Genomic DNA, 24,005 nt, shown 5'->3' on the forward strand with positions numbered 1-24,005 from the left:
AGGGAATTAAATCATATAGGAGATATAGTTTTAGTTGTTTTTTAAATATTAGAAAAATGGCTAACGAATGGACTTAACAATGTATTAGTACTACTGTAAACTAATTGTACGGTAAATTTATTTTGAAAACATTAACTTTTCTAACAAAATAACTTTAAATGTTTATATGATAAGTTTATTATATAAAATATAAATTGTGTGTATATACATATAACAAAATGAATACAAATAACATTGAAATCACAATATTGTTTTATCCATTTGAGGACAGTCATGTTTGTGATAGTATTTGGTTTGACAGACTTATTATAAAGGTCAAATATAATAACATTTAAAAACATGCCATTGTATAGCTAACTTTAAAGTCAGACAATTTGTATGCTATGGGATTATTACTACATTACACCTTTTTTCCATTAACGAAAACATTTGTTTTATTACCAATAAGAAGAATATCGTGACTTAGAAATAATGGATGAACATTGTCCGAGTATTTGACTACCTAGTAGCTTTTAGCTTATCTTTGATATTTTGGAGGAAAGCATTTTTGTATTGTTATGATATGAAAATTTATTTAACTTTTGAGTTTCTGACAATAGCTAATTTGTGCTGCTAATCATTGACACCGCCCAATTATAGTACAACACATTATATTACCTATAATTTTAGCTACCATAAGAAATAAATTGTGTATATATGCCTACATAATTTGCTATGGTTTGATAACTTTATACACACATTTTAAAACATGCATTGCTGCATAGAGTTGATGTATTTATAAGAGTAAATAACAATTTAATTCCAAATGATAAAGAAAAGAATACTGAAAATTGCAAGGGAGGTAATCGCGGGAAACAGAAACAAGAATACATGTTTCAATACACAAATCAAAGATTAAACGTCTACGACAACTTAAAACACAGTTCTTAAACTCTCCATGGTAATGTACAAAAGAGACAGCAGATATCCTGAAACTCTCCATGGTAATGTACAAAAGAGACAGCAGATATCCCTAAACTCTCCATGATAATGTACAAAAGACAGCAGATATCCTTTAACTCTCCATGGTAATGTAAAAAAGAGACAGAAGATATCCTTAAACTCTCCATGGTAATGTACAAAAGACAACAGATATCCTTAAACTCTCAATGGTAATGTACAAAAGAGACAGAAGATATCCCTAAACTTTCCATGGTAATGTACAAAAAAAAACAGATATCCTTAAACTCTCAATGGTAATGTACAAAAGACAGCAGATATCCTTAAACTCTCCATGGTAATGTACAAAAGATACAGCAGATATTCCTAAACTCTCCATGGTAATGTACAAAAGAGACAGCAGATATCCTTAAACTCTCCATGGTAATGTACAAAAGAGACAGCAGATATCCCTAAACTCTCCATGGTTATGTACAAAAGACAGCAGATATCCTTAAACTCTCCATGTTAATGTACAAAAGAGAGCAGATATCCTTAAACTCCCCATGATAATGTACAAAAGAGACAGCAGATATCCTTAAACTCTCCATGGTAATGTACAAAAGACACAGCAGATATCCTTAAACTCTCCATGGTAATGTACAAAAGAGACAGCAGATATCCTTAAACTCTTCATGGTAATGTACAAAAGACACAGCAGATATCCTTAAACTCTCCATGGTAATGTACAAAAGACAGCAGATATCATTAAACTCTCAATGGTAATGTACAAAAGAGACAGAAGATATCCCATAACTCTCCATGGTAATGTACATAAGACACAGCAGATATCCTTAAACTCTCCATGGTAATGTACAAAAGAGACAGCAGATATACTTAAACTCTCCATGGTAATGTACAAAAGACACATCAGCTATCCCTAAACTCTCCACGGTAATGTACAAAAGACAGCAGATATCCTTAAACTCTACATGGTAATGTACAAAAGACAGCAGATATCCTTAAACTCTCCATGGTAATGTACACAAGAGACAGAAGATATCCTTAAACTCTCCATGGTAATGTACAAAAGAGACAGAAGATATCCCTAAACTCTCGATGGTAATGTACAAAAGAGACAGCAGATATCCCTAAACTCTCCATGGTAATGTACAAAAGAGACAGCAGATATCCTTAAACTCTCCATGGTAATGTACAAAAGAGACAGCAGATATCCTTAAACTCTCCATGGTAATGTACAAAAGAGACAGAAGATATCCTTTAACTCTCCATGGTAATGTACAAAAGAGACAGCAGATATCCTTAAACTCTCCATGGTAATGTACAAAAGAGACAGCAGATATCAAAGATGAAGTCATAAAATAGCACTAGTCGTGGTAAAATAGACAAGACCATGACCAAAAAGACAAGCAACAGTCTACAAAACACAACACAAAAACTAAAGACTGAACAACACAACCCCCCTACAAGAACTTTCGAGCGATCTCATGTACTCTGTAAGGGGAATGTGCAAATGAAACACATCTGATAAGTCGTATTCGTTTATGTTTTTATGGAGGAAAAGAGGACTAGAATATAGCTACGACAATTGGAATATATCCGAGGTCATCTATGTCACAAATATTCCATAAATGTTAACCAAATCATGAGAACTTCCTAGATGTTTCAACAAAACCCATAGGAAGTCTTTGTTTAATATCTTCCTTGTTAGCAGCAATCTTAGGAAAACAAGCTGATACGATATCACATGTCATGATGACTTTTATTTTCCATTATAATTATTTTGACAGATCTTTGCTGCTGAAACTATGAAAATGTTACCGGTTGTATTCACGATCGTCTGGCACACATATCTCAAAACAAAATGTTTAAAATCTTATTATATTAATGCTGCAACTTTAAATAAGACCGACAATTTTTATATATCACTTGATAAGGTCAATGAAGTTTTCTGTCAACCTTATATTTGTATTTATTTGATATTTTAATAATCTCACCAAATTTAAACACTTGATACTACAACAATGATATATTGTCAAAGAAGAAACAAAATTTTCAATAATATTTCGACAACAATCGAGCTAATATATTTACACACGAACAATGAAAATGTTTTCACTTAAAGAAGATATAATAACGAATAGATATTTTTGAAAGAAAATATAAGCCAAGACGTTTGTATTTAAACCACGTGATACAAACGTACCATAAGCTCTGTCGTGAGTTATAGGATAGCATAACAGAGAAGATATATTAACATGAAGCGGAAAAGGCTTATTTTGAGTTTAATATTATTTGGTAAGTTACAAAAGAACATTAGAACAGTAATAAAAGTCAATAGTCTTAATTCGAAAATACGGCAGCTTCTAGAAAGAAAACAAAATCGGGTCCTAAAATTAAGATGAAAGCACAACTGCTTTTTGTTTGGTCTTTTTTAATTATTTGTACCGATTCTGAAACAATAGCACGGCTCTTAATTTCATTCTTTTTTTTGTGAAAGAAATAACATCGGCTGTTGTTTTTTTAATTTTTAAATGGAATTTTGAAATTTCTGTTGGTTTTTTTTATTATATATACCCTTGTGTATTTTTAATGTGCATCATTTGTTCAAATACTTGAACAGTTTTGTTATCTCAATTATGTTTAAAAAAAGACTTTATGCATTGAATGAGTATGCTCTACACGAATATAAGAATTGAAACTAACATTATTGGTTACAAGAAGCTGGAAGAAATATATATATATTCTTTTTTATTAAAATGGGGGGAAAAAAGCGAGGAGCATTAGAAATTCAACCTTACAATGTATGTTGCTGAAATCAAAGTATCATTGAAGTAAGTTGATGAGAAAACATCGTCAATATTAGACATATTGGGAAGGTTTGTTATATTTGAAATTCATATTATCTTTGATTCTTACAGACGGGGAAAAAACTAGATGATATCTATTCAGCGTATTACAAAATTTCTAAACTTTGTGCGATTTTGACAACTGTATAGCGTTGTCTATTGTTGATGACAGTATGTTGACTTCTACATGTCTTTTGTGGTCTTTTTTGTTGTTGGGTTGCTGCGTCACTGACGTTCATATCTATCGATCCATTCCAGAAACAAAGGAAAGTAAACCGTTTTTAGCTCATCTGGCCGAAAGGCCAAGTGAGCTTTTCTCATCACTTGGCGTCCGGCATCCGTCGTCGTCCTGCGTTAACTTTTACAAAAATCTTCTCCTCTGAAACTACTAGGCCAAATTTCACCAAACTTAGCCACAATCGTCATTGGGGTATCTAGTTTAAAAAATGTGTCCGGTGGCCCGGCCAACCAACCAAGATGGCCGCCATGGCTAAAAATAGAACATAGGGGTAAAATGCAGTTTTTGGCATATAACTCAAAAACCAAAGCATTTAGAGCAAATCTGACACGAGGTAAAATAGTTTATCAGGTCAAGATCTATCTGCCCTTAAATTTTCAGATGAAACAGCAGTAATGTTCAGAAAAGTAAGATTTACAAATAAGTCAACATGACTGAAATGGTCAATTGATCCCCTAAGGAGTTTTTGTCCTTTATAGTCAATTTTTAACAATTTTCATAAAATTTGTAAATTTTTACTAACATTTTCCACTAAAACTACTGGGCCAAGTTCATTATAAATAGAGATAATTGTAAGCAGCAAAGATGTTCAGTAAAGTAAGATGTATAAACACATCACCATCACCAAAACACAATTTTGTCATGAATCTTATCTGCTTCTTTTGTTTAATATTCACATATACCAAGGTGAGCGACACAGGCTCTTTAGAGCCTCTAGTTTAGTATGTCCAGCGTGGATCCTGGAAAGATTAAAATAAAGCAAATTTTGAACTTTACAATACAATGAAAATAAAAACAAATGCTTAATTTATCATTCTAATATGACGTGCTTCTTTCGCTTTGTGATTTATTAACCCATGGTCTAAATCCAATAAAATTTGTTTGCACATGCGTATATTGACTACTGTAGAATAATGAGTTTTATCATGCACGCATTTAGTATATTTCATTAACTTAAAACACTTCCAAACTCTTAAACAGGTTGTTACTTATTCATTTATCATGACTGTAATGTGTTGCAATTCGAAATTGACATATTAGACCTACATACGACAACCATTCATGCTGGTTGTTCAAAACTCCTCCCTTTGAATATCACATTGCCAGTCGTTTGCTTGTTTACCAACAAAAAAAGGGAAGTTCATGGAAGAGCGTACACAAACGCTCTACACTTTTATACATCGGACATAGACATTACCTTAATTGTCCTATCAGAATCGAAATAATTGATGCAAACTATACTTTATTGTAGTTTTACTGAACATCGGTAGGCATTAAATTCGTGTTATTTTAACCCTCACTATCGCTCGGGCAAAAATAATCACCGATCGCACCGAACAGCAAGCTATGAAGGACCACAATAAGAGTAGTGTAAAACAATTCAAAAAGGAAATCCAACTGTCTTATCTTTATAAGCCTTCTTTCTAACCTTTTCCATTGCCGTCTAGCTTGATGAGATGAATCCTTGTTGAATTATACATTCTTAATGGAATTCTTGAAATTACCCATTTTAGAGTTGTCTCACTTTGCTAATATTGTTGGAAACAAAGTTTGAAAATGAACTTTCAACAAGAGACCAAGTGGTCAATCAAAACACCACAATAATCTTTACAATATCTTCATAAAAAATGATTTTTTTTGCTCCCTACAAATAATCCTCGTCATACTTTGAACATATAAAAGAAATATCCTAACTCATTAATTTTTTGAGATTATCGAAACACTTTAAAAGGTTTTTAAATAGGTTCGATTTTGTGTTCTATTTCATATTCTTATGATAACTGATAGTACTTGCTCTAATTTGAATTGAATCGTGATATTAAACGTCTATATTTAAATAATTTGACATCAGCTATTCACACTAGCATGCTTCTATTACTTTTGTAGTTGAACTTAAAGGACAGTTGTAAACCTAGTTTTCTGTACAGTTTCTGTGTTTTGATTAAAGGACACGAATGAGACCTAAGTATAGGTACATGAAGAAGTCAGCACTCTCCACTCCCCACCCTTTCACCTTATATACTCTATATTTTCCAAATAAGTCCTACCCAAATTTAACTCAGCACAATTTGTAAGAACTAAACGATATGACGGATTTATGATGACTAACAGATCGTGCTATCCTTTTCGGGAAACTATACACTACTATTTCAGTTATTCAAATCTAGTTTGATATCTTATTTTTTTCTGTTATAAATTTGAAATAATGTTAAATTAAGGAATGTATCTCCCGCATGCATAGCTTTGATTTTCGGGTTTGGCTGAATCTTTTGGGTTGTTTTGGTTTTCTGGGCTCTTCAAAACATGTCTTTGTGTATTTTTTTACCGTAATAGTTAGGCCTCGGGCATTACTTAACAGACATTATTTCTCAAAAAGTACTTCTTCTTCTTATCAAACAGTGATTTTTTCTTCAAAATGGAAATCGAGGTTACGAACATTTGTTGTTCCAGACCGTGAAAAATCAGTCATATTTTGTGATGGACCACACTGATTTTATCAACAAATACAGCAAATATGATGTAATGGATAATTTGAATTTTTTGAATGACCCAGCTTTGTCGAGTTTGGTAGAATGGTATTCATAACAAACAAAAAAAACGGTAATCTAAAGGGATAATTTTGTGCACTTCTACTGACCGAATTCATAATCATATAACCTAAAATTCATACAAACCCTTCTTAAAGATAGAGGAAAATCATCTTACAAAGTTTTATAGTTTCACGTTCAGATATATTCATATTGCTGATGTCCTGTCAATATTTATCCAAATTTCAGCAGGTGCTTGTATCTTATTTACCGGATGTTCCAGTGAACTTGATGTTAAGAGTACTAACGAAACTAGAACAGTTAAGATTCTACTTCGTCAAAATTATCTCCCCATTACGCCAGTTCATTTTCACAATCGTAGAAATGGAAGCAGTTATTTTTCATATATTTTTTATTTATGGTCTACTCATCAATATTCAATATGATAACATTTACAGATTAGGTCACATATTCACTTTTTAGATAATTCACCAAATGAAAAAAGTAAAGATAAACGCATATTTAAATATAGCTATACTTTGAAAAATAAAGCGGCTGGATGATCGAGACTAGGTTTACGCGAGAAGGTCTGCTCATATCGAGGTATTTCTGAAATTGACACAGTTGGAAGATTTTAATATAGTATTAATGATGAAAGTGATGATTTTAGGTAGTCAACTTTCTCGAGTCAACTTTCCAGTATACCATGTGTCAGTCGTATGTTTTATACTGCACTTGTTCTATTTGAGCAGTCAATAATTATTCATACGACCTATTCAACCTGTTCTTGTCTCCAATGTAAACAACGACTCAAACGTATTTCTTATGCAATTTTTAGAAACTATAGATCATTATGTTTTATGCTTATTGTTGATATTTTACTTCATTCTCAAATAAATTCGTTCACCATCGATTTGGGTTTTCAACAGGTAATGTACATTTCATTGTGTTGTATATTTCTCCGCCTGTAAGATATGAGGCCTTTTTTTTTTTTTTTTTTTTTTATAAAAAGGGGATTTCCCAATATTTAAATCAAATAACAACATAAACCATTAAACAACAATTAAAAATGTTTTTTTAGATTGCAGTATAAAGACAAAAATAGTGCATTGACTTGACATATTAACGATATAAGGATTCGGCCTGAATAGGACAAAAAGCCTCGCATTTAACCGTTTCTTAGCCTCATCCTTATATCGTTGATATATCAAGTCAATGCACTATTATTGTCTATATATATCTATCCCAACTGATATGCAAGCGGCACGTGAATTTTCACAATATGCAAACTTTGTTTACCAGTGTTGTGATCCTAACACAATAACTCCACTAAGGGGACGACCATTTGATATTCTGGGGGGGGGGGGGGGGGGGGGGGGGGGGGAGGAAGATTTGTTTTTGATCGGTTATTTATTTTTGTAAACTAAGAGGACAGATTATTCATTTTCTGCACTATTGAAGCAAGATTTTTCATTTTCATTAAAGCAAGGGGGACTGATTATTCATTTTCACAACCATATTTTTGATATTCGAAAACATACAATTTTTAAAATAGATAATACTTATAGTATAGTCAAGTCATTATGTACCATTTAATTAGATTAACCACCTCCCTCTGCAGAAATGAATCTTTTAAATTCCCAACTGCATATACATGTATTGCATACATGCATAGTATTAAAGTCTAGTTATAACTAGGCACTTTTAAATGTATTGGCAAACTTAAAACTCCGAGCGGAGCGAGACAAATTTTTTTTTGAAGGGTTTTGGAGCCACTGAAGGCCCAAGAAGCTATAGAACAAATAATGCAAAATCATGCCTTCTGGTGTTCCGAAGACCCTTTCATAATCTGAAAATGAAGTTTTGTTTTAATAATTTTTGACAATATTTTGGTCTCAAAGCAAAATGTATAAATTCAGTGTAAGACTGAAGTTTCTAGGGACAACATCAAAAGACCAATGTGCATGATAAAGCAAAAATGGAATTCACATAGTTAAGTCTGTGGCTGCTGTTTTTAACTTTATAACAAAATTACTAGATGACAAAAAGAATGCAACACTAACAGAATACAGAAGGTCAATCAATGAACAAAAGACAAATAAATAAGAAACATTGATCCCGAAAAATCAGGGCTATAAGTCTGAGGGAAAACAGAAATTTCTTCTTCCAAGGCCGTGAACACAATTTGATATGGAGACAAGCATTTGGTTTTGAAATTTCCTACATGTAGTTACGGCCCTGTTAAAATAAAAGTGAGGTAAGGTTTCCTGGGACAATATACCTCAAGTTAAATGAAACCAATTTTCAGACATTTCAAGTATATTCAAATAATATTTATACTTTTGTTATAAAAAAAATTTGAGAAGTGTTTCCCGATTTTTTTTGGGACAAAATATGAATTTATAAAGAATCTGGTGCCATCTCATACTTTCGATTAGACCTGCTGAGTTATTTTTTTTCTATACATTGCAAGTCAGGTCATTTTTTTTCAAACTACCACAGAACAAACCATTTATTTTTGTGATTATCAAGGCTGAGTTATTTATTTTCAAAATCCTCCTGCCCCCCCTCCCCAGAATATCAAATGGTCGTTCCCTAACAGGGTAAAAGAGGAACAACTGAAATGGTCACTTCACACTTTTTACGGTCAACCCCACGAGCGGTTTGATCGTCACGATTAGTATTGTGTTTCTCAATTGAGACATTATTCGAGTTCTTAGATCTTAATTCTAGATATATATAGTATAATTGATTGATTGTTGGCTGCTTAACGTCCAGTGGCAAATATTTCATGTTCTAGTATATAAAAACATTGTTTGATCTGTAAACCGATAGTGTCCTATTCCTCATTTCAAAATATATTGGTTAAGCAGAATTTATTATTGAAAACTATAACAGTATAATTTTACATGTCATATAAGGTTCGGAATCAAGTTTTGAAAAACTATAATAAATCCGTCTCTTTTTTTGTGGAGGAGCGTAGATTAATTGAGGAGGGTTTGGGGTTGATGTATAATTTGCGTGTACCCAACATCATAGTACGGAAGCCGATAAGGGCCATTCAAAAAAATTATTTTATGTCGTAATTACGACATAGCATGTCGTAATTTCGACATAACATGTCGTTATTACGATATCGCTATGTCGTAATTTCGACATAACATGTCGTTATAACGACATCGCTATGTCGTAATTTCGACATATCATGTCGTAATAACGACATCGCTATATATAAAAGAATATGTATTATGATTGCCAAGAGACTAAATGACACAGAAATTAACAACTATAGGTCATCATAATGCCCCCAATAATTAGAAAAGCCCCCGATTAGTCAGCTATAAAAGAGGGATGAAAGATACCAAAGGGAGAGTCCCCGAAATGCTGTGTGGTAGACAGTGTTATTAATTAATGATTAGTTAGCTCCCTTGGTAAAACTCCAAATTTCATATTTAATATATTTCATTGTTAAATAATTTACATGAAGCTTAATAAGTATATATTTGTTAATTGCATAGCTTTTGCTATTTGAATTCATTGGTTAAAGATTTTTAATTTATATTGTAAAGTTTAATATTTGCATCGTCGAAAAATCTTTGGTTACCTTCTTTGGATACCTTCAGTGAGAAACTTATATATTTTTGAAATCCCGTTTAAGTTTTATAAGATACCTGCCGTGGAAGGGCTGTATAGCTAGACAAGTTTGAAATAAACAAATAAGACGTGGAAATTATGAGGACTGACACTGCATGCCAAGCTTTCATCTCCATTTACATAAGCGCAAACTACATGGTTTCTTGTAATAAGGGTGAATTGAAGTATTAATAGCTCTATTTCTACTTTCAAACGTTGGGCACGATATTCCTACAACACAACGTTACACTTTTTAAACATGCGGCGTCGAAGAGGGTTTTTGACTTCGTTTAATTTTTGCAAGTTTTATTCGGTTTTTTATGATATTATTAATTCGTATATTTTAACAAATTTGATTCGTTTAGGGATAGTCACATGTTAAACTATATTTTCTAAGGTAGAGAGGAAAGGCCGGATAGCAAAAAGCATATTGACCGGCAAAAAGCATATTGCACGGTTATTTTTAGAATATCTAAAAACCGATATACTTTGTGACTTCATGTAATGAATTTCAGGATATTGTTTAACGTTTTGAAACAAATGATCATATCTGTGATCGATTATTTGACGAAAAAAAGTCTTCAAATACATAAGTTGTCCAAATAAAAAGTAAATGAAATAACAACTAATATGTTGTTATTGTCAAGGGGACAATGTAATATCTATAAAGTTCCAACAAACCTAAATGACGATTTTGATACAAACTAACATGGTCGGAAATTCATAATATATCAAATATAGCCTTTGTATGAGGTCAATACAGGATATATCGACCCAAAGAAGTATATCGACCTCGGACTTCGTCCTCAGTCAATACTTCTTTCGGGTCAATATATCCTTGTATCGACCTCATACAAAGGCTATATTTGTATATTGTTGGTTGATTTTGGTTCTGTTCGTTTTGTGATGTCATTTTATCAAAAATTACCTCGAGTTGTGGAAATCGATTTAATAATGTTTACCCTTTACGTTATTTCAACTAAAAATGCAGTACTGTCGCAAGTAGTGTAGGAAGGAAAGATGGGACGGAAGTACATGTATACGGTTTTCCATATTTTTGTTTTATCATAGGATATTAAACTTTCAAGGTGCATATCATCTGTCATTGTAAAATTTCTATATCTTATTTCAACCAATACAAATATATCTGACACTCTGCAAGTAAATCGAACATTTTTACCGTTGGTTAAATTTGAATACTCGGCATTGTATTTTCCCTGGCACATACATGTAAGTTGTCGAAATACACCCCTTCAATTACTTGAACCTTGGCTTTATTTCCCCAAGTCATCTGTAGCGTTTAACTTCTGATATACATTCTAAAATATAGTAATCTACTTCTGGATCGTCCGCGAAAACGGCAAATATAATCCCGGGTTTTTATTAATTCGATGAAACGGTTTTCGTCGCTGTTTGGGATTCGTCTTTCAATTACCTCCATTTCATGCACAAGTTTATATTGACGAAAAGTTCCGGCTTCGCTAGTACAGGAATTATTTTCATCACGACCGTTATAACATGAATAGCAGGACAAATCGCGAAGTAAAACATTCCGTGAACTGGTATTAAGTCTTTTAATATTGGTGATTGCACCTTACTGAAGTGACGACTTTAAATGATCTATTTCGGAGTACTTCCGTAACATAAATTACAATTTGCATTTTACATTTAGAGGACTGTCTTGGTGTCTCCAATTTGTCTTTGCAAAAGTTGGACGAAGTTCATGTAATGGGATGTTTTCCCCATTTCCCAATTCTTTTAAATAAATCGTTAAAAGCTATAAACGATTAATAAAAATTGCAAAATTTAACCTGTGTCGAACCTATGTCCACGGGCGGAGTCTATAGCAACATGCACTATTCTTTTTTTTCGGCAGCAATCATCAACCTCTTTTTCCAAATTTCATAACACGATTTGTTTTAATTATCATGAACATTTAATTGAAACCAGCGTCTTTAGGATTTTAGACGTTTTCAGACGTTTGGACAAATTGGCTACCGTTTTGTAATGTGTGGAAGCATTTTATTACTTTAAGACCCAAATATGTAGGTAATAAGAAAAGAATCTTGGCATTTTTTACTCTTCGTGTATCTGACTTTTGTTTTTATCAATTATAAACAATACGCGTTAACTGCTTTGAAAAATGAAATATCAACTTGGACAAAATAGCTACCGTTTGAAAAACGACTGTGTAGAGAAGATTTTATTGAATCAGCAATACTTGAACTCAAATGAGGCAAACATTTGTACTTTTGTTAGACATTATTATTGTCTTACTCTTTTTATTCATTTTCTGCTATATCTACTTATAAAATTCACTTTCAGTCGTTGAGTTAATGAAAAACGTCGTTGGACATTTTTCTTATTCCAGCATAATATGCAGCCACCGAGTCAAATGAAATTTGGCAAAATAACGGCTTTAACGGCACAGAGAACCAACACATGTCGTTGTTCCTGCCAAGAATCAAGAAGATCAGAGAATAAGAAATAAGATCACTATATATAAGAGTTAAAACAGTTTTTTCATAAATGTAACGTTGGACATCCGTTTTTTTTCACATAGCTTTCTTATTTTAATCCTCAAATATACTAGATATTACTTAGTATATGCTGTAAAAACATAATTTAAAACATATACTGAATTTGTTACAATATTGTTTCGTGCTTTCTAACATTTTTATTTTTATTTTGTTTTGCGGATGAAATATCGAAGATTCTGTTTTAAATCCTAAGCGTTATAGGAACATCGTGCCCACCGTTTGAAAGTAGAAATAGAGCTATCAACACTTCAATTCAACTTTGTTACAAAAAGCCTTGAAGTTTGCACTTATTTATAGGGAGATGGATAGCTTGGCTTGCCTTGGAAGGAATGAAAGTTGGTGTATGATAGGTGTAACTGGGGTCTATAAAATATATAAGTTTCTCACTGAATCTACTCAAAGAAGGTAACCAAAGATTTTGCAACGATGCAAATATTAAACTTTACAATATAAATAAATATCTTTAACCAATGAATTCAAATAGCAAAATCTATGCAATAAACAAATATATACTTATTAAGCTTCGTGTAAATTATTTAACAATGAAATACATTAAATATGAAATTTGGAGTTTTACCAAGGGAGCTAATAATTGATTAATAACACTGTCTGCCACTCAGCATTTCGGGAGCTCTCCCTCTGGTATCTTTCCTCCCTCTTTTATAGCTGACTATGTGGGGCTTTTCAAATTATTTGGGGCATTATGATGACCTATAGTTGTTAATTTCTGTGTCATTTAGTCTCTGGGCAATCATAATACTTATTCTTTTATATATAGCGATGTCTTTATTACGACATAGCTTTGTCGTTATAACGACATGATATGTCGAAATTACGACATAGCGATGTCGTTATAACGACATGTTATGTTGAAATTACGACATAGCGATGTCGTTATAACGACATATTATGTCGAAATAACGACATAGCGATGTCGTAATAACGACATGTCATGTCGAAATTACGACATGCTATGTCGTAATTACGACATAATTATTTTTTTTTGAATGGCCCTTATCGGCTTCCGTAGTTTCTTTTCATTTCGTTTTTTTACCACATATATGAATAACTTATAAAAAAATTAAACAAATCTATTGTTCGAAAAACAAACATTGTAGATTTAAACTTTTGTTCAATTGCAGTCAAAGGAAAATTGATAAGTATGTTAAGATGAATAGTTTTCTTCGTGTCAGACTTGATTTGTGTCTTTCATTATTATAGAAAGGACATGTTGTGTTTAAATACTTTTGAAAACATTTATTTCAATAACTTAACAACTAGTGTTTATATTAAAATGGACACATGTTCTGTTTGATCCCAATCCACCTTTCGAAGTAGCCTAGTTCTATAGACAGTTAGATTGGTCTGTCGGACTCGTCTACTCTCAAAGGAGGGTAGTTTACCTAGCCTAAAAATGACATCACAATTCAGCTAGCAAGCAAGCTAACCAAAGATATTATGTGCAATCGGCTGTAAATACCAAAACCGAATAACATATTTCAATGTCAGCCTAGTGACTTCTAATTAGAGATCAAACTAATTATAATGATTACCGACTGTAATTTCATATTGTTATATAGATCATACTAGTTCTCCATTTGTATAATGAAATGCTTAATTGTACTCAAGATGAAGACCAGACACATATTTTTAGTATAAACTGAAAAAATATTCATTGGGCCATACCAAAGAAAAATTCTGAAAAAAGTTGAAGATTTCAATAAGCAACACAAACATTATCTTTAGCATTACCAATGTTACTTTGTATTTGTCAATTAGTCAACATATTAATCAGATCATCCTACATGTATCGTTAAAAAAAGATTAGTTATAATGGCAGTTCACTTAATGTAAACAGCTAATATCAAGGGTAAAGTTGGATTTATATCTCTTATGGAGGAAACCAATTTTCATTTTTGAATCCAAATGAACTATTCTAGATAATCAACTGATGGACTTGGAACAAATGTGACAAGTACTTTGTTAACAGCCTCTACCTGGGACATACAATATTGACAGTACCAGCCTCTCCCTGGGACATACTATATTGAGTGTACCGGCCTCTCCCAATTTATTCATTTTACTTCAGCTAATTTCATTATACACTTCAGGTTTGTGGGCTGTGTTACCGGAAGTGTATGGAAAACCGGCGTATAGCGCAAGTCTTGAAACCTCACTTCGAAACCAGTTGTTCACCACTTATGAAGTTCTCCAAAGACCACAAAATCAGATGTTCATATCAATGAGTCTTACTATTTTAACTGTTAATGATATGGTAATGATTACAAATTAGTATAATATATTGATCTCAAATGTTTAAATCTATTTTCATAGAAATATTATATGTCAATGCTGCTGGACCCACCAAACCAGAGTACAGTCCGGATCTTGAGACAGCGCTTCGAGCTGAACTGTTTAACCAATACGAGGTCCTTCAAAGACCACAACAATCCGTTAATGTTACTGTGACCTTGACCATTTTGACCGTGAACGACCTGGTATAGTTAATCAAATTCGCGTAGTTGCTTCGCTTACTACTTACTATCGCTATTATGTTTTATTTTTATATTTATATAATTTTTAGTTTAGTTAAAACATATTTATTTACTTTTTTAAACATATATATACTTTTTATATTCTGGCCATTTTTACATTTGTATATTATATACGTATATCTGTATACTAGATGCTGTGTAGATAGCTTTGATCAGCTTTGCTTGTGCATTGACAAGAACATAGACCTTCTTCTTTCTATTTCAAATTATTTATATTGCTTCATAATATATATATATAGTAGTATATGTTTTTATTGCTTTTCTTAACCTTACATGTAGGCATATCGGTGACTGTCACTCATATAAACTAACTTGGCAGTATCCACCAGCTTTTTTTTCTATTTTACTTTAAAAGATCGAATTATTTGTATTTTATATAATTTGTGAATATAGGAAGATGTGGTATGACTGCCAATGAGACAAATCTCCATTAGAGACCAAAAGTTACTATTGTAAACAATTCTAATAGGTCACCATACAACCCTCAACAATGAACAAAACACATACCGCAAATTAAGCTAGATAAGGCCGGATACGACAAATATAAGCAATTAAAAGGACAAAATAACTGCATGATTTATGTACACAACAATAAACGAAAAAATAAATGTAATACACCTTTTATAGCGGAGTATGCGGTATGGGCTTTATTCATTTTGAAAGGACGTACGGTGACCTATATTGTTAATGTTTGTGTCATTTGGTCTAGTGGAGAGTTGTCTAATTGGCAATCTTACCATGTCGTCTTATTTTTATATTTAGACTATTTCAATATTCATTTATTTAAAAAAAAAAAGCAACATCGGGCATGTGTTATAGTAGTCTCAGTTTAGACTTAGATGGGTTGTCTGTGTTTATACATCTATATTAATTACACAATACTGTATTACCTTAAATGATGAGAGTTATAGAAGAATAGATTTATTGACTTTTATCTGTTTAAATATGTGGCAAAACTATATGAACTTGTTTAATATCTAACCATATAAATATGTTAATATTAAAACATTCTTAAGTCAATGAAGTAGTAGTATACTGTTTATGCATTTTGTCGTCTATTTGTGTTTTTATTAAAAAAAAATAATATAATAGTTGCGAAGCAAACAAAATATAGCAGTTTTATTAATTTCCTTTTGCTCTTCCTTCTTTGTAATTTCAAGACTTCCCTATATTTTGTGAATAATAATTAGTACATTGAAAGATTTATATGTATATTATAAGAATGTCCTTTCTCACGAGACATAACAACATTGTATTCTTCAGAGCATCAAAGACCAAGCACTCTCAATATCAGGCTACTTAAATGTGGTAAGTTTAGTATTGGATAGATGTAAGCAAATCTAACTAACGCATCATTATAAACATCATTAATGCATGGTTAAAATATATCACTGAGGATTTGAGAAACAGTTGAAAAATACGATTGAAATGGATCACTCGAGGAATTTCTTGACGATTAAAAAAAAAAAAAACATTTCCTGAGACGTTACGCACGTTATCAATCAGTCCACACTTATAAACAGGTTTTATATAAAATCATACCAATTAAATTATATAAAATTTATATCCATAGACTAGTCAGGTATAAATACTATTCCGAAAAGTACTGAAAAATACATTAAAAATAGAACACTCAAGGAATTTCATGCCCATTGGAAAATACGATTAAAATGCATCTCTCCAGGAATTTCTTACCCACTGGAAAATACAATTAAAATGCAACACTCCAGGAATTTCGTAACTATTGTAATCCTTTGAGTAACTAGGTGGTATGTTGGTGAAACGAATTAGTGAACTTGAATTTTAGTAACTGCTAGATAGAAGTATAACTTTCTATCCGATTATAAAAAAATAAATAAATTCGGTCAAAATACCTCAGAAGCTCATATTTCTTTCTGTCTAAGGGCAATAACCACTATAGTTTTGTCCATTTAATAATTTTTCTTCAAAATGAAATATACGTGTTGTAAGTAAATCGTGAACAAAACCCTAACTTAATCAGACTGTTATTAAATTCAAGTTTTTGTTTAACGGACAATAGCATTAAATCAAAGGAGTAGGTCCGGTAAGGGACGATTTTGGCCTCACAAATTTCAGGTTCATCTAACGAAATATTTTGGACACTTTTTCAACACTTAAGTGATTATTTTAATTGATTCAATTAGTTTATGTGAAAGATTTTAACTGATTAAGTCATTAAAAACGCTCCGATTCAAGCTTAAATATGAAAAATCTATCAAATATGCAAAAAATCGTCACTTTTCAGATGTTTTTTTGTCAAAAATGAAAGTGGCCGCATCCATGTTCATCCTCAACCTTTATATATGTTATGTATTATGATCAAATACAACTTACATTTCAATATTATGGATGAACACGAATGCGGCCACTTTCATTGAAGACGGAAACCGTGTAAAATTTAACAAAAATGTTAAAATTGTGAAGATTTCAGTAATTTATCACGACTTAATGATGTTAGTACCCGATATATATGCATTGTATTGTCAAAAAGAGCCCATATTTGTGTAGCAGAAGCATTCTACTTTCCTGCAAATAGCTAAAAGATTACATTTTTACAATTTTGTAAAACTGCTATATTTTTGGGCCAAAAAGGGGTCTTACTGAACCTACTCCTTTCCGATACAAAACCCCAGATATTTTAAGTGTCATTGCATTATACAGTCCTCGATAAAACATTATGAAAGCAATTGCAAAAGACTAGACAGAAAATTGATATTTGAACATTAACGTACTATTCTAAGGATGTTTAATGCAAATCAAAATGTATTTGTGTGATTATACTTGTAACATGTATAACTGAATTATTACAGGCGTGGGTAGATGATCGACTTGATTGGTCAAATACTTCCACGACTGTGCAAGACTATAGTAATGTCAAATTTTTGTTCAGTACTGAAGAATATGTTTGGAGACCAGCCCTTATTATAGAAAATTCGTAAGTGTATCCTATATAGAGCTTTGTTTATCACATCAGTTCCTAACATATGATTTAGTATCTTGATGAAGTACATGTATCTATTTGTGTATCAATTCAATTGAACCTAACTCTGTGAGCGGTTAAAATTCGTGTTGTATTCTGATTTATAAAGAGAAGAGACAATCAAATAAAAACCAGGAAATATTTTACAAATGAAATTTCCCTTCTTTGACGATATACAACAAAATAGGAATTTCAAGACTATGTCAACGAATTTGCATTTAATGTTAACAGGAAAAAAACCTGCTCCAAACAACATGTGACTGAATTATACTGACAACTCAATCATGTGATGTGTACGTTTCCAAATTGATGTGTTACTTGGTCATTCGTCAAATATTTTCAACATTCAAATACTGCTTTAGTTATTTTATAATAATTGAAATACATTTATTACAAACCCGACAAAAATTCTACATAAAAATGTTATATGTATATATAGGTGAGAATTCAGACGTGGTCACACTCTTTTCGCGCCCCCCCCCGTAAACAGAGAAAAAAACATGTAACATTACAGCCATTTCAAGTCAATTTTGATTCTCGAAGTGCTCATTTACAAATTTCGTTTTTTAAAGTATGATTTGTAGAAATCATTGATATTTTTGCATGGAAACATATATACAATATCAGATCTTTCCTGTAGAAATTTTCTGTTTAGTTCAATGCTAATCGGTGTTCCGAGGATTTAATATCACATTGTATATTTCAGGGTGAACGATATAAGTATCATAAGCGATAAAACCATTCCAATGCGTATAACCAGTAGAGGGGTTATCTTTTGGAATCCATCAGGTATTTACGTAGTTAGTTGTGAATCGGATACTACATATTATCCCCTCGACTCACAGGAGTGTTCTATTAAGGTTTCTTCGTGGGCATACACGTCAACTGAAGTACACTTGACACTGGGTGATCCGCCGATTGATTTGAGTTTTTATTCAGCTAACGGTGAATGGGATCTAATTGGATCCAGTGGTACAAAATCTGGTGATAAAACAAGAGGCTCAGACTCGTTTTCATCTTTAACGTTTACAGTCAAATTGCAGCGACGACCTATGTTCCATATTCTCAACACCTTATTTCCGGTCGCATTAATGGCGCTCCTAATAGCAATGGTATTCAAGTTGGATGTAGAGTCTGGTGAAAAGATAGGATTTGCCTTGACTGTCCTGTTGGCCTATGCAGTGTATTTGACAATGATATCTGATAATATTCCAAGTACATCAGTAACTGTTTGTTATCTGTGTAAGTATAATGTTCATAGAACATCAGTTAATGTGTGTTACCTGTGTCAGTGTAACAATCCCAGTAAATCAGTTACTGTGCTACCTGTGTCAGTGTAACGATCCCAGTACATCAGTTACTATGTGTTACCTGTGTCAGTGTAATGATCCCAGTACATTAGTTACTGTATGTTACCTGTCAGTATAACGTTCCCATTATATCAGTTACTATAGTATTAATGTATGGACTTTTTCATATTGGCCCTGTAACATGCCCGAGGTGTTAATATGTTAATAATGGCCAAGGATGGTTGTAATGGCCCTGAGGCAACGCCGAGGGCCAATACAACTGTCCGAGGCCATTATTAATATCAAGGGTATGTTACAGGGCCAATATGAAAAAGTCCATATATTGATACTTTTATGAGGGGGGATAGGAGGGGTCCTGATCCCGAAATCCCGGACTTAAAAAAACGAATTCCCGAGGTCCCGAATTTAAATAAAGGAAATCCCGATGTCCCGAAATCCGAAAAAAACGATTCCCGGATCCCGAAAGGGTCAATCCCGAAATCCCGAGCTTAAAAACACCCGATCCCGGAGTCCCGATAAAGGTCCTATCCCCCCTCTTTTATTAACCAACTATAAAGGCATCTTCATTCAAGAACAGTCTTCGAGTCTCGGATCCAAAATATTATACAGATATCCACAAACTACAACAGGACCAATACAGAAAAGCCCGTTTCATAACATTTTTATTAAATTGTTTTAATTCTTCGATTAAACAAAGAGTAGGAAACTTACCGTGAAGAAGATACAGGAAATTTTTTGTTGTCGGGATGTACAAGTACCCGGCCACGTCCACTTGTATTGTTGTCCATCCGATGAGTTAAGCCTTTTCAACTGATTTTTATAGTTCGTTCTTATGTTGTATACTGTTATACCACTGTCCCAGATTAGGGGAAGGGTTGGGATCCCGCTAACATGTTTAACCCCTCCACATTATTTATGTATGTGCCTGTCCCAAGTCAGGAGCCTGTAATTCAGTGGTTGTCGTTTGTTTATGTGTTACATATTTGTTTTTCGTTCATTCTTTTTTATATATATATATAAATATGGCCGTTAGTTTTCTCGTTTGAATTGTTTTACATTGTCATATCGGGGCCTTTTATAGCTGACTATGCGGTATTGACTTTGCTCATTGTTGAAGGCCGTAGGATGACCCATAGTTGTTAATGTCTGTGTCATTTTGGTCTCTTGTGGACAGTTGTCTCATTGGCAATCATACCACATCTTCTTTTGTATAAAACATTTCAAACGAGAAACTAAAGAACCGATTCAATTTAAAACAATAAAAGAAAAATAACTAAATACGGTTCACAGCAATGAACTAACTCCACTGGGTTTCATGCTCCTGACTTGGGACAGGCACTTACAGAATGTTGCGGGTTAAACATTTTTGATGTCGCCCAACCCTGCCCTTAAATGGCGAAACAACACAACATATGAACAAACTATAAAAATCAATTGAATAAGGCCAAGCTGCATACAAAGTACAAAAATAAATAACGAAAAACACTTAAGACTCACAGTTCAGATCTTAAGTTCTTGCAGAAATGTTCTGTATTGTCTTGTTTTCTCTGTACTTTTTTGTTTCTGTTCGGAATAAAAAGGGGAGGATTGAGTACCCATGCTACTTGAATCCACCTCATGTATGTATGCCAGTCCTGTCCAAAGCCAGGTAAAGTTGTTTTTACTTTTACCTTAGTGTTTTGTTCAAAGGGAACAAACAAGCCGTTAATGTTCAACTTTGTCTGCAGAATTTGCAGTCGTTTAAATATTCGATTTGAAATTAAGTCTATTTTCTTTTTTTTCAGCGTTGTACCTGGCATTTATTTTTTCGTTAGGGGGCATATCAGTTGTCCTCACAATCTTTGTTCTCAGTTTACATCACAAACCAGAAGAAGATGAAATACCACGATGGGTGAAATCTCTCACAAACACAGTTCTTCTTAAAATGGCATTAATGAAAAGCTGTGGAAAATGCTGCAGAAATTCTTCCAAAGTAACAGAGATCAAGAAACTAAAGCTATCCGAGAAATGTGAATTCCCCATTGTAGAAGCCACGGAAGATAAAAATGGTGACGGGATTACTTGGCACAAGTTATCAGTTATTATGGACAGAGTTTTCTTTAATATTTACCTTCTACTGATTATTATGAGTACCAGTATGTTACTTATGGTGATCTTTATTCATTATTCCAAAGCCTAATCAAATCATTGCTTACCGGTAAAGGGAAAATAAACTTGTATATTCTTCATTTTTTATAGAAATTGTGAAAATATAATAATTGAATTTGATATCATTGATGTTTATACAAGTGACATTGGATCGTTTTAATCATTAAAGGGGCACTAGCTGCGAGATATATAAAAAATCAAAAGTATGATTTTTTTTGTATAATCATTAATGAAAGTGAAATAGTGAAATAATAATTTGTTTTATCAGCTAAAATGGTTCAATTTTGTCAAATTAGACTAATATACATTGATAATGAGTTATTCACTTGTAAGTGAATAATTCGACCTCATTAAATCCGTAGTCATGTGAACTCCAATTTAACCCCGTAGAAAGAGATAGAATAACGCATGCATTGTCCGTGTACGGGTATTTTTGGAAAAGAATGTCAACACTGAAAGTGAAACAAGGGTAGAAAGAGATAGAATAACGCATGCATTGTCCGTGTACGGGTATTTCTGGAAAAGGATGTCAACACTGAAAGTGTAACAAGGGTAAATAATCTGATTAATTGATTAGATCCACACAAAATCGTTTTTTTTTAAGGTAACAACGACGATAAGCATAAATTTTTAATCTATAATACAAAATTTAACAGACCTATAGAAATCCAAATGCACGAGTTGCTTAATTAATCTATTTATATCTATGTTTATGTTTACATCGCTTATATATATGGTCATAGAAGGTCAACTCGATAGTTAATTAGATGGCGTTTTGGCTAAAATTCAAACGAAACGAAGCTACATGTTACTGATACCATGTCCTGTAAATTGTGTCTTTTATACTTTTGATAGTTTGGAAAAATGTTTTACATTGTTATAAATAAAATATGAGAATTTGAGTCAAATCGGTGAACATGAATTTGGCAGTTAGTGCCCCTTTAAACATTGACGACGGACCGTCAATAAGCTTCATACATTGAAAAATATATTTCACTTTGATAATCTAAATCATTTATTAGCGTATTAACCACTATATTGTAATACTTGTATATCAGGTTTTTTTTTAAATAAATTATGTAATTTTCTTTTTCTTCCTTGGCTTGTTCCGTATATTCCTGTTATTGCATTTCTTGAATATTCGGTTTAAAAACAACAACCGGTCTTGCACGGGAAAAATTGGAAATATAACAGATAAAATTAAGGCAACATGGAACCCAATACACAAACACGGTAAAGAAAACATTTTCTGTTTTACTATGACAAATAATTCCGGTGATTTATCATAAACTATGTATACCGTTTGTATTGCTCGTATTTCATTTGCTTTCAAATCAGACATTATTTTGGAAGATTTTCTTCAATTGAATGAATGTGGGGTGGTCATTTTCAGCTTGAAATGCCTGTGTGATTATTTGAAAGATGGATGCTAGCATTGGGTTGCCTTCTGTTTTTTGGTTAGCGTTTTTTTATGTTTTATCTTTCATCCTGAAAATTATAATACACAAATAGAAACTTTAAAAAGGTAAAGTAATCAGCAGGATACGATGACTTTTACTAAACAGTGGCCATTTTTGAAGATTAAGGAGAGCGAACCAGGCTCCTAAGAGCCTTCAGATAAAACTATACTCACGTATGCATTTTTGTAAACAAAAACAAAATATTATCGAAAAGCATTATGTTATCTTCAAAGAAGGCGCAAAATCCACAATTACTACTTGCAGAAATAATCATGTTGATTTTGGAAACATTACATTACAAAAGGAAGATTGGTTGTAATTAATGTTCTTGTCTATAATACGATTGCTAGACTTTCAAAGGTGTATATTCAGGTTCAGATTATTTTCACTCAATATGGATATGTTTTCTGCTAGTTTGTAGCATTATAGTACTATCAAAATGAAGATAATCAACATGAAAAGTGATGATTGAAACCAAAAGTAAAGTATGTCCTACTGATGCACGAAACTTGGTTATATACTTATTTTGACAGCAATGTACTTCAAGATATAAGTCTAAGAACATAATAAGTTACAATTTACCAGTTCATGTGAAATAATGTTTCAACTATAAACATGTAAATCATGTAAGCACTTCTTGAATATAAACTTGTCGCGAAAAATACAACAGACAGATTACAGTCCATGGAAACTGCGAATCGAGAAAACTGTTTTTTCATGTTTTCATGCGATATTTCTTGTATGATTAATCAACAGTAGTTTACCGCTGTTCGTTAATCGATATTTAAGCTAATACAAATCTGG

The 24,005-nt window shown here is 32.5% G+C and overlaps 1 protein-coding gene across 3 annotated transcripts; it reads left to right on the forward strand.

Annotated features, from left to right (window-relative positions):
• The first annotated feature begins 3,099 nt into the window (after positions 1–3,099).
• On the forward strand, positions 3,100–22,829 carry LOC139516938 (neuronal acetylcholine receptor subunit alpha-2-like). Of its 3 annotated transcripts, XR_011663059.1 has the most exons (7): positions 3,100–3,237; positions 15,062–15,225; positions 16,546–16,590; positions 18,114–18,238; positions 18,990–19,525; positions 21,378–22,069; positions 22,597–22,829. XR_011663059.1 is itself a non-coding variant. In XM_071307419.1 (6 exons), exons 1-6 carry the CDS (start codon positions 3,198–3,200, stop codon positions 21,770–21,772), a joined length of 1,305 nt encoding a protein of 434 aa, XP_071163520.1. In that variant the 5' UTR covers positions 3,102–3,197; the 3' UTR covers positions 21,773–22,829. The 3 variants fall into 3 exon arrangements, 2 of the variants coding, with proteins under 2 accessions (XP_071163520.1, XP_071163521.1); XM_071307419.1 differs by having other exon boundaries at positions 3,102–3,237; positions 21,378–22,829; XM_071307420.1 differs by lacking the exons at positions 3,100–3,237; positions 15,062–15,225 and adding an exon at positions 14,842–15,002 and having other exon boundaries at positions 21,378–22,829.
• The last annotated feature ends 1,176 nt before the right edge of the window (positions 22,830–24,005 follow it).

Source organism: Mytilus edulis, chromosome 3 (assembly GCF_963676685.1).
Source record: "Mytilus edulis chromosome 3, xbMytEdul2.2, whole genome shotgun sequence".
NCBI classification, from domain to species: Eukaryota; Metazoa; Mollusca; class Bivalvia; order Mytilida; family Mytilidae; genus Mytilus; species Mytilus edulis.